This window comes from Gavia stellata, chromosome Z (genome assembly GCF_030936135.1).
Source record: "Gavia stellata isolate bGavSte3 chromosome Z, bGavSte3.hap2, whole genome shotgun sequence".
Classification (NCBI taxonomy): domain Eukaryota; kingdom Metazoa; phylum Chordata; class Aves; order Gaviiformes; family Gaviidae; genus Gavia; species Gavia stellata.
In genome coordinates, this window is record NC_082637.1 from 10406798 (window position 1) to 10419651 (window position 12854).

The 12854-nt window shown below is 44.7% G+C and overlaps 1 protein-coding gene across 3 annotated transcripts; it reads left to right on the forward strand.

The window, feature by feature from the left end:
- The first annotated feature begins 5812 nt into the window (after positions 1–5812).
- Positions 5813–11303, forward strand: NUDT2 (nudix hydrolase 2). 3 transcript variants are annotated; one of them, XM_059834139.1, is made up of 3 exons: positions 5813–5837; positions 6829–6986; positions 10972–11303. In XM_059834139.1, the coding sequence occupies exons 2-3, from the start codon at positions 6854–6856 to the stop codon at positions 11283–11285; spliced, it is 447 nt and encodes a 148-aa protein (XP_059690122.1). In that variant the 5' UTR covers positions 5813–5837; positions 6829–6853; the 3' UTR covers positions 11286–11303. The 3 variants fall into 3 exon arrangements, with proteins under 3 accessions (XP_059690122.1, XP_059690121.1, XP_009817691.1); XM_059834138.1 differs by lacking the exon at positions 5813–5837 and adding an exon at positions 6447–6460; XM_009819389.2 differs by lacking the exon at positions 5813–5837 and having other exon boundaries at positions 6800–6986.
- Positions 11304–12854: the final 1551 nt, after the last annotated feature.

Genomic DNA, 12854 nt, shown 5'->3' on the forward strand with positions numbered 1-12854 from the left:
ATAAAAACAAAAAAACAATAAAGATTACATTAAAGTGCTGATTGTATAAGGTATTACAGAGGCCAAAAGGTGCAGCAGAGGACATCTAAAATGACTTAGAAGCTAGAGTCTAAGCTGTAGATAGTAGTTAGCCATAATAAAATTGCGAGATTCAGCAGTAACAAGCTTCAAGACAAAAACATTAGCAGGTAGGTGGACTTATTTAATGTGTATGTAACGTCACTCTGAATCCTGAGGTAAAGTCAGAGCCACTGCTGAGATCGTTAAATCCTGGGAGGGGAAAATAGAAGTTGACAGAGAGGGTAGCAAACCCAAAGATCAGAGAGGCTAGCTATGACACATGTGCAAGGGTCTTCACAAGCACTCATAATTTGCCAGCTTCTCTAACAGACAAAATTCCACAGGAACTTCAGACCTCATTTAAAGAAGCGTTATGTTTTTGAAAAAATGCCTATCTTACATAAGGTAGCTTAAAATATAAAACCAGCACAGGTCCTGTGTAACAGTCTGTATGCACTGCCATGGGAAACTTCTTTTGTTTGATGAAAGCAGCACCTAGAACACAAAGCCAAGACACCAATCTCAAAGTACTGAGAATCTCTTAAAGATGTAAACAATCCAGCAAATTTCTTTTGTCTATTCTCCCCCTGTATCCTAGATTACACCTACATCTTTGTATATGTGTAAGTTAAAAACGGAGTGGCCAAAGACCAGTGCTAACCTGGTGTTAACCTCTGTTTGAATTGTAATGTTGAACACAGGAGAGAGAAGAGAGGATAAAAAGGAAAAAAAATGGAGACACTTCCCAAAACAAGAGCAGCAGACAAGGGGAGAGAACTATGAATTTTAAGGTCAAGGTTCTATTTAAAAATTAAACAAAATATATTCAAATAGCTAGAAATGACTGTCCAGACAGGTTTCCATTATCTGGGGTAACAAGGGACTAGGATTCTCAAAATATGGAAAATCCAAGTAATATAGGTACTGCAGAACATCCGAGAAGGTTAGTACTGAGACATGTAAGCAGCTCGGCGCGGCTTATTGGCTAAGGCTGTGTGCCATGTGAAAGCAGCTAAATGGCTTCTTAATGAGAGCTGGCCTGGGAAGTAATATAGCTGCTTCTGCTTCCCCAGATATAATAAATCTTACTGGATCTAAGTGGTTTCAAGAGATAACTCCAGCGTCTCTCCAGCCATGGAACAGCAATTTCACAACCTAGGAAAACTGAACATTGACTAGGAAAGGAGTAACAAATTCATTAACCACAGAAAAAAAATAAAGCAATCGTCATGGTGATGGGTTCCAGCATTTCTGATTACTTTAACACTCAAGAGTAGACAATTTTCTAGAAGATTTGGTCTGGTTCATACACAAGAGAATTCAGGGGAAATTGCAGTTGTCAGTGAAACCCTTATGGCCTTTTTATTGGCTATGCTCTAAAAGAAAGGAGTGCCTTTCTCCCCATTAAAAGACTACTTTAATTCATCCAACACTGTAGAGTTCTTTGTGTCTGAAGACACTGTTTCTAAAACAGACACACAATTCTTCAAAATAAATTGGCTTTGTAGAGAAACAAGAGGAGTATTGGTAGGTTTTCAAGAATCCTAAATTGTTAATGATAATGCCATCTTCTGGCAAAAAAAGATAAGACTTTTACTTTTTTACAATAAATAACAGCCAGCATTCCCTCAGTTATTGTCAGGATCTAGTTTTGTTTGTTCACCTGAGAGAACATTGTGTCCTGAGGCAGAATAATGTAACATTCTTCAGTGTGGTAGTTTCATATCAAAGCCCAGGTCTCATTCCCGACAAAGCTATGGGTGGCTTCACCGAAAACAGGATTGAAACAAAAGCCTAAGACTTCTTAAAATAGTTGGATATAACTTATTTTGAGAAAGAAGTGAGTCACTGTGGAGGTATAATTCTCCGTGTGCACCTAGTTATAAGGTCAGGTAGTCTCAGGCCTAAGAAAAACTTTTCACTCAATCTCTATTATAACATCGCTTGTAATTCTTCACTGTTCAGTGGCTGCCCTTCTCATTTTAGCTGGCAGAAAGACTCAGCTTCACTTTGAAATTTTCACCTTCTTCTCACACAAGGGACCTGCTTTTCCTCTGACAGAAGTTGCTGAAGCTGGTCAGTGAAACAGTGAAGTCAACAAAGTCCAGAGCATCTTTACTTACAAATACACAAGCTAGCAGCGAGGGAGAAACAGTTAACAGTGATACACCTTACTGCTGGAACATGCGTGACGTTGGAACATGTGGGATGTCTAAACAAGGGACCAGTCAGCCTATCATCTTTATGTGCCAAACCCTAGTTCTCTACAGATTCTTTCTTATGGAAAGAAGTTTTACAAAGGTCTGAAAAGGCTGCCAGATGCTGATGATGGATAAATACTTACTGTAAAAAAGCATTAGAATTTTATACACAGGGACCAACTCAAAGCACAGAGTAAGATCGCAGCTTGTCATCAGAAAACTCCTCCTCTGTTTCAGTAATAGAGGGGTTTTTTAAGTTCAAAAAGCTGGGGGAAAAAGAAAAATCAGGCATAAATAGTAGAAACAAGTGGTTACATCTTACATATTCTGAAGGAAATTAACTTACCACAAAATTATGCCCTAGGAGCCAATCCTCCATTTTAAAATTCTTTTAGTTATTAATTAACTCTTACACAGATCTTTTCGTACTCAATGCACTTTTCAAAGTGGAGATAAAGTTGGCCTTCAAAGATACTCACTCAGCAAGCGTCAGTCACTGTGCATAAAATAAATCACGTAAAATCCCTGCATAGACTATTTTAAGAATAAAGCAGCCTTAGACCACTATATCTTGATCCTTATCAACCTCCGATATATTAAAGATCTCAGTGCGCCATTCACTTGAATAACACTCACATGCCTGTTCTCCCACTGTAGCTCACTCGTATTTACCTGACGATTTTAGCTGACTTCCATTGATACTCCTGAGTGTCACCACCAAGACACGACACAAGTATCACTATGTCCATATTTTAAACTAGGGAAATTAAGTCATGGCAAAGTGAAGAAACTTTATGTGGCACTCCTACAAATGCAAATTAATGCAACTATACATTTAATCCTACAAATAATCTAGAGATAATCATTCTGAATCAAATTCTGGTCTGATCATTAAATAATTTTATTAGGAACAATTTTCAAGGGCACCCGATAAACGTAGTAATTGTTAATCAGTGTACAAAACTGAAACAGCACCTTGTTTTCCTGCCTATCACTTTGTATTACGTAAATCATTTTGCTTTACAAGTACCTTATAAAAACAAAAGTTAAGAACTTATAAAATTTGCAAATGCATGTAGCAGGTAGGTATGTTTCCTCTCCTGACCACAACTGTATTGTACTCATTACTTGTAACCACGTTACCTCAAACAAGTTTTCAGCACAGGCTCCATCCATGCTGGTTTGCTGGTTTTTGAAGTAGAGAAGCAGAAGGCCAGAATGAAGCCAATCTAGCAATCATACAATAGAGAAAAGGAGACTTATTAACTCACATCACCAGTCATCCATCTTTATTTCTTATTCATCTGAACATTAAGCTCTTTTTTAACTGTGATGCAAAGCCAAATCTGATTTAGCCCACCAGATGTGAATGACTAATTTGCTTTCCCAGAGCACTGCACAAAATGCTTTACCTTTAATTATTCTGACCCCGTTCCTTGGAAACTAGGGTATTCCTGTGAGGAACGGGGTCAGGGTGTGTTTGCACTTTTTATAAACGCAAGCTCCATAATAAGAGATAATCCGTACTGTAACACAAGTTTGTAATTTTAGTTCAATGCAGTAGGTAGGGATCTATGAAACAGTGTTTGACATTGCAACAGACCCCTTTGTAGGATCATAGGATTACACTACGCAACTCCCCATGCACGTACACAACATGGTATTAAATGTTCTGTTGCTCATTGGAGCAAGTGTTGTAGCAGCCTGTTTTGAAGATACGAGGCACAAAGCTGAATACCAGCAATAGATAACCACTTATAGTTTCTGTATAGCAAAAGTAATTGGAGAGGAGGGAATACTTTTAATGTTAACTGACAACGACTTCATAGTTGGACCATGATGCAGGTCTTCTCTCTGCTTCCTTTGCTACTGACATACCTAATACAGAGTTGATTACTAAAACTACAATTAATTTCAATGTTCTTTGAAACAGATTTAAAATGAACAACCAAATGTTAGGGATTTTTGTTTTCCAACAGAGTATTTTTCAATTGGCAAGACTCTGCTATTTTTTATAATCATCCCTTCATACTAAGTATAGTATGGTGACCTCAGCAGAAGAGACTCCATCCTACAGCTGATCCCCAACAACTGCTTAAAACAACAGCTGCATGGAAACGGGAAGTGTCTAATATTCAACCGCAAGCTAAGAAAATAATCTACGAGTTATATTGGGATGCTGATTATTTGAAAATTGTGCCCGAGATTCTCTTGCCAGTAAGATTTACCAAATGGCTTTCAATATTTATTTTATAATTGTTATCAAAACAAACAGCCACGCATCTGGAATGACAGTGTATCACTGACTGAGGACATGGTCACTGAATTTAGCCCCATAGGGATTTATAGCTTCCCTCACTGAATTTAGTCCCAGACTGAGGAACTTTGTAGCTTCACCTCCTGTTAATAAGGGGCGCAGGGCTGAGGCAGGGGCCTCGCACCCGGCCAGCTGCGGGGCCCCTCCCGCAGCGGCCGCCTCGCCCCTGCGCTCCACCGTGTGCGGGCTCTCCTCTCATCCTTCCCTGCGCTGTTCCGCCCCAGTTTTTCCCTTTCTTCCCCGCACACATCAGAGCCGTGCGGGGCCCGAAGGAGGGGAGAGCCCAGCAGACCGCACCGCAGCCAGCTCGGGCTCCGCGGGGGTACGGGGCTGAGGGAAGCTGAGGGAAAGCGCGGCGCTGCCCCACTGCCAGGGGAGGGTGATGGCCCCCGGGACAACTCCCCCCCCTCCCTCGGCGCGGCCGTCCCCTTCACTCCACGGCAGGCACACTCACCCCCCGGCCCCGCCAGCCGCTGCGCCCTCCCCGCCCGCGGCCCGCGCAGCCACTCACCGGCCGCGGCGCGCTCGGCAGCAGCGACTAGGCCGCGTCTCCATAGCAACAACGCTTTTCCCGCTTCAAACGCTCGCGCGCAGCCTGGCGCCCGCAACCAGCCAATAGGACGAGAGAGAGGCGCGGATGGGGCGTGTCCCGGAGGAGAGAAACCAATCCGAGATCTACACGGACGGAGGGGGCGGAGCCGAGGGAAAGGCGGGAGGAGGCGGGCGGACGGAACGAGAGGGGAGGGGCTACCTCCTGCGCCTGTGCCGCGGTGATTGGTTGAGGCTGCCTTCAGTCGTACGCCGCGCCCCGCCTACTCTTCGGCCCGGAAGCGAAGGTGAGGGCGGGCGTCGAGGGCTGCTGTGGTGGGGGTGACTCGGGCACTGAGCCTCCGTGTCCGGTTCCCCCAGTGTCCCGGCACGCATCGGCCTGCCCGCTGCTATGGCAACGGCCGGAGGGGCTCTGCCTCCCCGGCGCCGTCATGTCTGGTCCCCCCCCTCAGCCCGGCACCGGGGGGGGGCTCTGCCCGTTGGGAGCGGCCCGGCAGCCCCTGGGGGCACGGGGAGCCACCCTCTGCGGGCGGGCGGGAAGGGGAGCGGGGCCCCGGCTGCCTGGCAGAGGCGGGGGGGCCCGGGGCCGGCGGCCTGGCGGCCCTCGGAGAGGTTTGTCCTTCCAGGCTCTGGGCGTCCGAGCGCGGCGTTCCCAGGGGCGCACGGGAGGTGGTGCTGGTTTCCCGCCGTGGGCGGCCTCTTGGCTCCAGGTCAGGCGGGGCTGGTCCCAGGTTTGCCCGGGGGTTTGGTGGGTGGGTTAAGTTTGGCGTGGCCGATCAAAAACGAATTGAGGCGGTTAAAGAGGGGTGAAGCAAGAGAGCTGAACACCATCCTGCGGCTTGGTTGGTGGTGAAGGACTCTGTGCTGTGGTTTCCCAGTCTGGAAACTGGAGGTGTCGCACTGCCTCGCTCGGCGTCCCAGGGAAAAACAGCGTGGTGTTAATTTATTAGTTATTGAAATGTGCGGCTCTGTCAAAATGCAAAGCTTTGACTGGAACTGAGAGTTGCTCTATTCTTTAACATGGATTTCTCATCTCCATTGCTTTCTCTCTTTTTCTGTATAGGACCAGCTGTCCTGGCTGTGTAGCTTATTGATTACAGTATTTGTCACTTAGGAGGTGTGTTCCTTTCTATTTACATTAAATTAGTGCTTGACGCATACGCCAAGAGGCTTTTAGTTTTGTATAACAGCCTCATGTCTAGCCCAGACAGCAGAGAGCCTGACCTACATCGTTCATTTTCTCAGGTCTGCTGTTGGCATCTTGAGGAGTTCTCTGCTGCAGGGGATCTGTCTTGGGCAATTATTTCTGTATGCCGCTTCCAGTAATGTTGAGGTATTATCTTTGCACAGGGCCTCTGGATTTTTGCAGTGGAAAAGCTTCAGAGTGCTTTATCATTCTTTTTTTCTCCTTAAGGGGTGGTTTGTAATACATCAGCAGCAAAGAAATGTCATGCAGGTCATATTTCATGCTTCTTGATAACTTTTTTTTTAAAGCTTTTATATAGGTTCCAGTTTCCTTGTTTTAAAAGGACTCAATTTTTTACAATTCAAGGATAGTTAGTAGTTTAATTGTGTAGTAATTACAAAGGGATGGACAACTTCTAGTGCATGCTGAGATACGTTTGCTGGCTAAATACAACTAATCTGTTTGAGCTCCATGTTGTATGCTGTACCTGCTTGATCGTCTCTGCTCTTCCACAGCTCTCCGTGCAATTAACAGAGGGACATGGCTGTGAGAGCTTGTGGTTTGATCATCTACAGGAGGCTGCAGTCAGCACCGTCTTCTAAGGTCACTGATGGTATTGAATATCTCCTCCTTCAGACATCCTATGGGACCCATCACTGGACCCCACCCAAAGGTGATGTTTGTTCTGATAACACACTTGAAGGTCACTTGTGTTGGGAGTGAGTGAGATTACAGACTGAACTTTGGCTGAATCCTGCTAAGGTCAGCTTTGAGGGGCAGTTAATCAGTTGACAGTAGCCACTGATTATGCTGTTTGTGCAGCTGAGTGGGGAGTTCTGTTGCCGAAATTCTTTGTAAGTTGTGTTTGTATAAACTATTGGGCACAACTGATTGGGGTTGCAGGGGGTGGGGGGGTCACCCAATCGTGCTCCTCAAATATCTGATGTTTCTGGTTGAGCAAACAACTGAAATTAGGTAGTTAGAGAAATTTTTACCTTCTTGCTCAGGTCTGACCCTCCGCCAGATATCAGTGTTGCCAATGCGCTGTGGTTTGACCCGTGTCTAGTCAGAAGGGTCACAGTTTGCAGCACATCATTAGAAGGCAAACTGGAATTGGTGATGATTTACTTTCAAACGCCCTTCTTGGAAGATGCAGGAGTTTCTTTAAGTTCAGGAGGTCATTGATGAAGAGCACATACTTAATGCAGCAGAGACGAGTGGAACAGCTAGGAAAAGTAACCTGATCAGCCATCTTTACCTAAGTCATCCTTGCTCATCAGTGATGCCCCAAAGGAGAAGACAAGCCTGGTGCCCCAAGACATATACCAACACCTTGTCCATAAAGACACATGGCAGAGCCAGTGTTTGGTACTACATAGTCGCAGCCCTGGTACTGGGAAAAGCGCAGCACAGAAATACTTCAGGTTCTTTGTAGATCTTCTTATATGCTGTTTTTTACCCTCTGAGATTTATTCTTGCTAGTTTTTACTTCTTGTTTTGTAAAATGCAGTGCTCTTAAAGCATAGTGCAAGAGCAGTTTGTAAACAGGAGTTTCCAACTTGGGGAAAAAAGCTTATAACAGTATCAACTACGCTCTCCTATTAAGGGAAAGAACAAAACTTTCCAAACCTCCCCCTTTGTCCACTTCACCAAAAGCCTAAGGGAGTAGAGTTTGCAGCGTATTGGAAAGCTAAAAAACATATGCGGGGCATGATTAGTTGTTGTGAGAGGAGACACCCATGTGGAAAGGTTCACTGGGAACACAGTAATTCTGGACAAGCAATTGAAATGACTTGTAGGCATTTCAGTAGGGAGTGAAATGACTCATAGCCATACATCTCACGCACTCAAAATCATAAAATCATAGAATAGTTTGGGTTAGAAGGGACCTTCAAAGGTCGTCTGGTCCAACCCCCCAGCAATGAGCAGGGCCATCCTCAACTAGATGAGGTTGCTCAGAGCCCTGTCCAGCCCAACCCTGAATGTTTGCAGGGATGGGGCATTGTAGCACCTCTGTGGGGCAACCTGTTGCAGTGTTTCACCACCCTCGTGGTAAGAGGTGCCTTCCTCGTATCTCGTCTGAATGTACCCTCTTGCAGTTGGAAACCATTACCCCTTGTCGTATCGCTACAGGCCTTACTAAAAAGCCTGTTGGCGTCTTTCTTCGAAGCCCCCTTGAAGTACTGCGAGGGCGCAATAAGGTCTCCCCGGAGCCTTGTCTTCTCCAGGCTGAACAACCCCCACTCGCTCAGCCTTTTTTCACAAGAGGGGTGCTCCACCCCTCTGATCGTTTTTGTGGCCCTCCTCTGGACCCGCTCCAACAGGTCCATGTCTTTCCTGTACTGAGGACTCCAGAGCTGGATGCAGTACTCCAGGTGGGGTCTCACCAGAGTGGAGTAGAGGGGCAGAATCACCTCCCTCAACATACTGTTTAAGGGTTTATAGATCAAATGCCACATAACAAAGCCACAATCTGATGGCAGCCTTTAATAGTAGCTTGGTACAGATTTGGGGGCAATAAATGAAGGGAAGCTATTACATTACGAATTCTCTGTGATGTGAGTGGTCTTCAAAGGCAGCTTCAGGCTGTGTGATGCAATAACATAACTTGTATATGACGCAGACGTAGTTTTAATGTGGCAGGAGCCAGAATGAGAAGTTGTAAGTGTCTCTCCAAGAGCATGCAAAAGGCAATTTACAGCTCTACATTGGTATTTTACAAGTTCCCTAAGCAGCTGCAACCCTTATGGGATTAAACTGCACTTGCTTGGATCCCCCCATGTGAGCTTCATCAGCCTCATCTCTGCTCCTAGAACTGTGATTTTGCACTAGCCAAGGCTGATGGGAAGGGAATGCGGGGTTCGTTTTCCTTCTCAGCGTATTGGAACCGCATTAGTGCAAAAGGCTGGGAGGATCTGGAAGGTGTGTTGTGAGGTGCTGCCAGCAGTTCTTTTTCCACCCAATAGGTAGACTGTACTGCAAAAAGTTGGAAACTTACTGAGCGTAGACTTGAGGTTATCAAAAGCAGGATGAGGTGATTGCCTTTTGCTGTGCTGGAGAGCAGGAGGTTGCACTGGCGTCCTTTGAGTTAAAACTGAATCTCAGCCCTGCAGCTTCATTGTTACCTCAATTTATTGCACATTTGGTGACTATGGATCATGACTATCATAAAAAATAGTGGTTGCTTAGTGTTCATGGCTGTTCTGTGGGCATTTGCTGTGGGTACTGTAGAAGTAACCGAGCTGTACAAGGCCAAGTGGATTCTGCTTCTCAACTATTAGTAATAAGTCCCAGCTATGGAAATACATATTTTGTCAAAAAGGAGACAGCTTGACTTGCAGTGCTGAGATGCAGGGGGAAAATATTCTTGCTTAAAGCCTCAGTGTAGTTGATCTCAAATATCCGAGACAACAAGTGCAATATCAGATGCTGTTTTCTGCACAGTTGCTGCTTGAAATAGAAGTGTATTTTACATTTGAGATGATGTCACATTGTAAGAGGTCTTTAAGCTTCTGATACGCAAAGAAGTGAGTGAGACCTGTTGGGAAAGCAAAAAGAGCTTCCCACGTACCCCAGTTCTAGTACTAAAGGGTGGCTTTGGATACCTGGGCCCTGAGGAAAGATTCACCTCTGTGATGAAATTACAGCTCTTTGCATCCAGCTACATAGAAAACAGAGTGACACCAGGGGCAAAATAGAGCTTAACTTTTTTTCCTCTTGAAGCCTTCCAACTCCTGCTATGTTGCTTTTTTGAGATCTTGTTTGGCATGTTCTATTTATGTTCTGGTCTGGAGCTTGCATGAGAAAACCAAATCTGACATTTCTCAACAAAAGTACAAACAGCTGGGGACGTGTTATATTTATCCGTTGTTTGTAATGGCACCTCTCATTCTGAGCAAAGTAAAATAAATTATGTGTCCTAGAAGAACTACGCAGCTGGTGAAAGGATTGGCTTTTAGGTTTGCTGCATTTCAGAGCGGAATATGGGAGAGAAATAAAAATACCCCTAACTGTAAACCACCTTTTAAGTGGCATTTTTTGGTCCCTGGTCCCGTTGTTTCTGGGCTGTTGGCATGAGTAAGAGTTTGGCAGAATTGAGCCTTAAGCTTCTGTGAGAGGGAAGAGTTGAGAGAGGACTAAGGCTCTTGCAGATGAGCAGTCTCCCCTCTAACTGGATAAAGGAAAAATATTCATGAGGCACTCAGTCCTCAGTATAATCTAAGGTGGAACATCCCTAGAAGCATTCAAGGTCAGGCTGGACAGGGCTCTGAGCAACCTGATCTAGTTGAAGATGGTCCTGCTCATTGCTGGGGGGGTTGTACCAGATGACCTTTGGAGGTCCCTTCCAGTCCAAACTACAGATTATGGGTGCAGAGTGCTGCAAAGAGGAGAGGAAGACTGGCAGTAGATGTCTAGTGCTGACAGGCCACTTGGAGTTTCAGAAGATGTGATACAAAGGACAATCCTAAAAGCCACGAGACAAAGATAAGTCAAGACGTGAGAGTTGGAAAAGCAATCTCTGTTCCCCAATTTCTGTTTGATTCTGTATCAGCTACAGTGTACTCCCATCCCTGTCTCCCCATGTTTCCTAGTTGTCAACTGAATAATCAAAATCTGAGTTTCCTTTTCACAGACTTACTTTTTTACCTTCTTGACAGGCCATGTGGACCCAGGAGAGGATGACCTGCAGACAGCCTTCCGGGAAACACAGGAAGAGGCTGGTCTTCAGGCCAGTCAGCTCACCCTCATTGAGGGCTATAAGAAAGAACTGCACTATCCTGTCCGTGGCAAACCGAAGACCGTCATTTACTGGCTGGCAGAAATGAAGGACTGTAACACAGAAATCAAGCTTTCAGAGGAGCACCAAGCTTTCCAGTGGCTGAAGCTGGAGGATGCTTGCAAATTTGCAGAATATGAAGACATGCAAGCTATGCTGAAAGAAGTGCATCAGTTTCTCTGCTCCAAAGAATAAATGCTTTTGTGAAGGATAAGGGGATTTTTTTAAAGAAGCCACAGCCTGCTTTTTTTTTTTTTTTTTTTTACCAGGAGAAGAAACACGTGGCTGCAGAAATGTAGGTTTCTTTTTTAAATCTATACAAATTCAGTGAAGAGCTTTTAAAGAGCTTGTGGTTTTGTCTCCCCTAGCTAACACAAAAAAGCATGGTCTGATTGAACCATGAGCCAGAGATGTCTGAACTGAAACCCAGAGCTAACAAAGACTTCCTCTGTCCCCATCTTCTTTTCTTTTTCCTTTTTTTTTTTTTTTTTTTACAAAGACTTCCTCTGTCTCTATCTCCTTTTCTTTTTCCCTTTTTTCTTCCCCACCCCCTTCCCCTTGAAGTGCTGAACAACCACAGGTCTTTTTGGAAAAATCAAACACTTTATTTCCTGACTCGCTGATGTAGAACTACAGAGTTGAGAAAATGAGCATATGGAGATTTTTAATAACAAAATGTTTACTGCAGAAGTTGCACCTTACATTTCAAATGGAGAAGGAGTAGTTCTGTTCCCGACTCCTCCACTGATGTGCTGTGATAACTTGTCAGATCATTTCAGGTCTTGTTTGTTTGTATAATGAATTTATGTACATTGCTAATGTACTGTTTTGAAAACATTTTCCATCCAAAGAGTCTTAGACATACAGTATTTAAATGGTAAACTTGAAGTTCTTTTGCCTCTTTCTTTTCCTTTTTGCTCTTTAACAGACACCTTAGCCATACATTATTCAGGGGGTTGGGAAGGGGAAATGTATCTGCCTAATACCACATTTTCTGCACAGAATAACTAAGCTAGTGTGTGATCTTGCATCTGTTTGGTAGCATCTGTGTTTTTGTGGCTGCAGCCTGCACCCGTGTGTGGGCAGCAGGGCCATGTGCTCTGCCAGTGCTGTGCTGTAGATAACTCAGGCTGGATGATCGCAGAAGCCTGCAGTGGTACCGATGACCTCACCTGCATCAGCTTTCCTGTGCACTTCTCTTTTTGTCATCGACAGTGGTGGGAGCTGAGGTTGTTAGCACTCTGTATGATTATGCATGTTCAGTTAGCCATGGTTCATAATCTTTTGGATGTTTTGGTACATAAATAACAAAAAAGCATGATGGTGTTATTAAAATTTTTAGGTGGGGAATGAGGTTTTCTCAATCCCAGGGAACCTGGGGGGAGAACAAGTGCCCCTTCTTCCCTGTGTCTCCTCTAGCCTTTGCTGCTTAGGCACTTGGAACTCGCAAAGCAATTAAGTGTATGAGAAAGTGGGCTCTACTTCCACTTTGTCTTCCTCCTTGATTCAGGAGTGAGGTGAGGGTCATCCGCATCACACCAGCCCTGAAGAAGACCTGCGATACCAGAGGTGCAGCATAACTGGGCTGAGAAATATGGGTGGCCTTTTAGTATCGTGTTATGCTCCAGTTAGGCAGAACTCATCCTTTGTTGCAGCATACATTCATAATGTTAGTACCGCTGTGACAGTGATATCTTGCTCATCACTCTGTTATCTTCCTGTAGAGTGATTTATAAAAGCCCTCTTATAGCACATCCTTTTTTT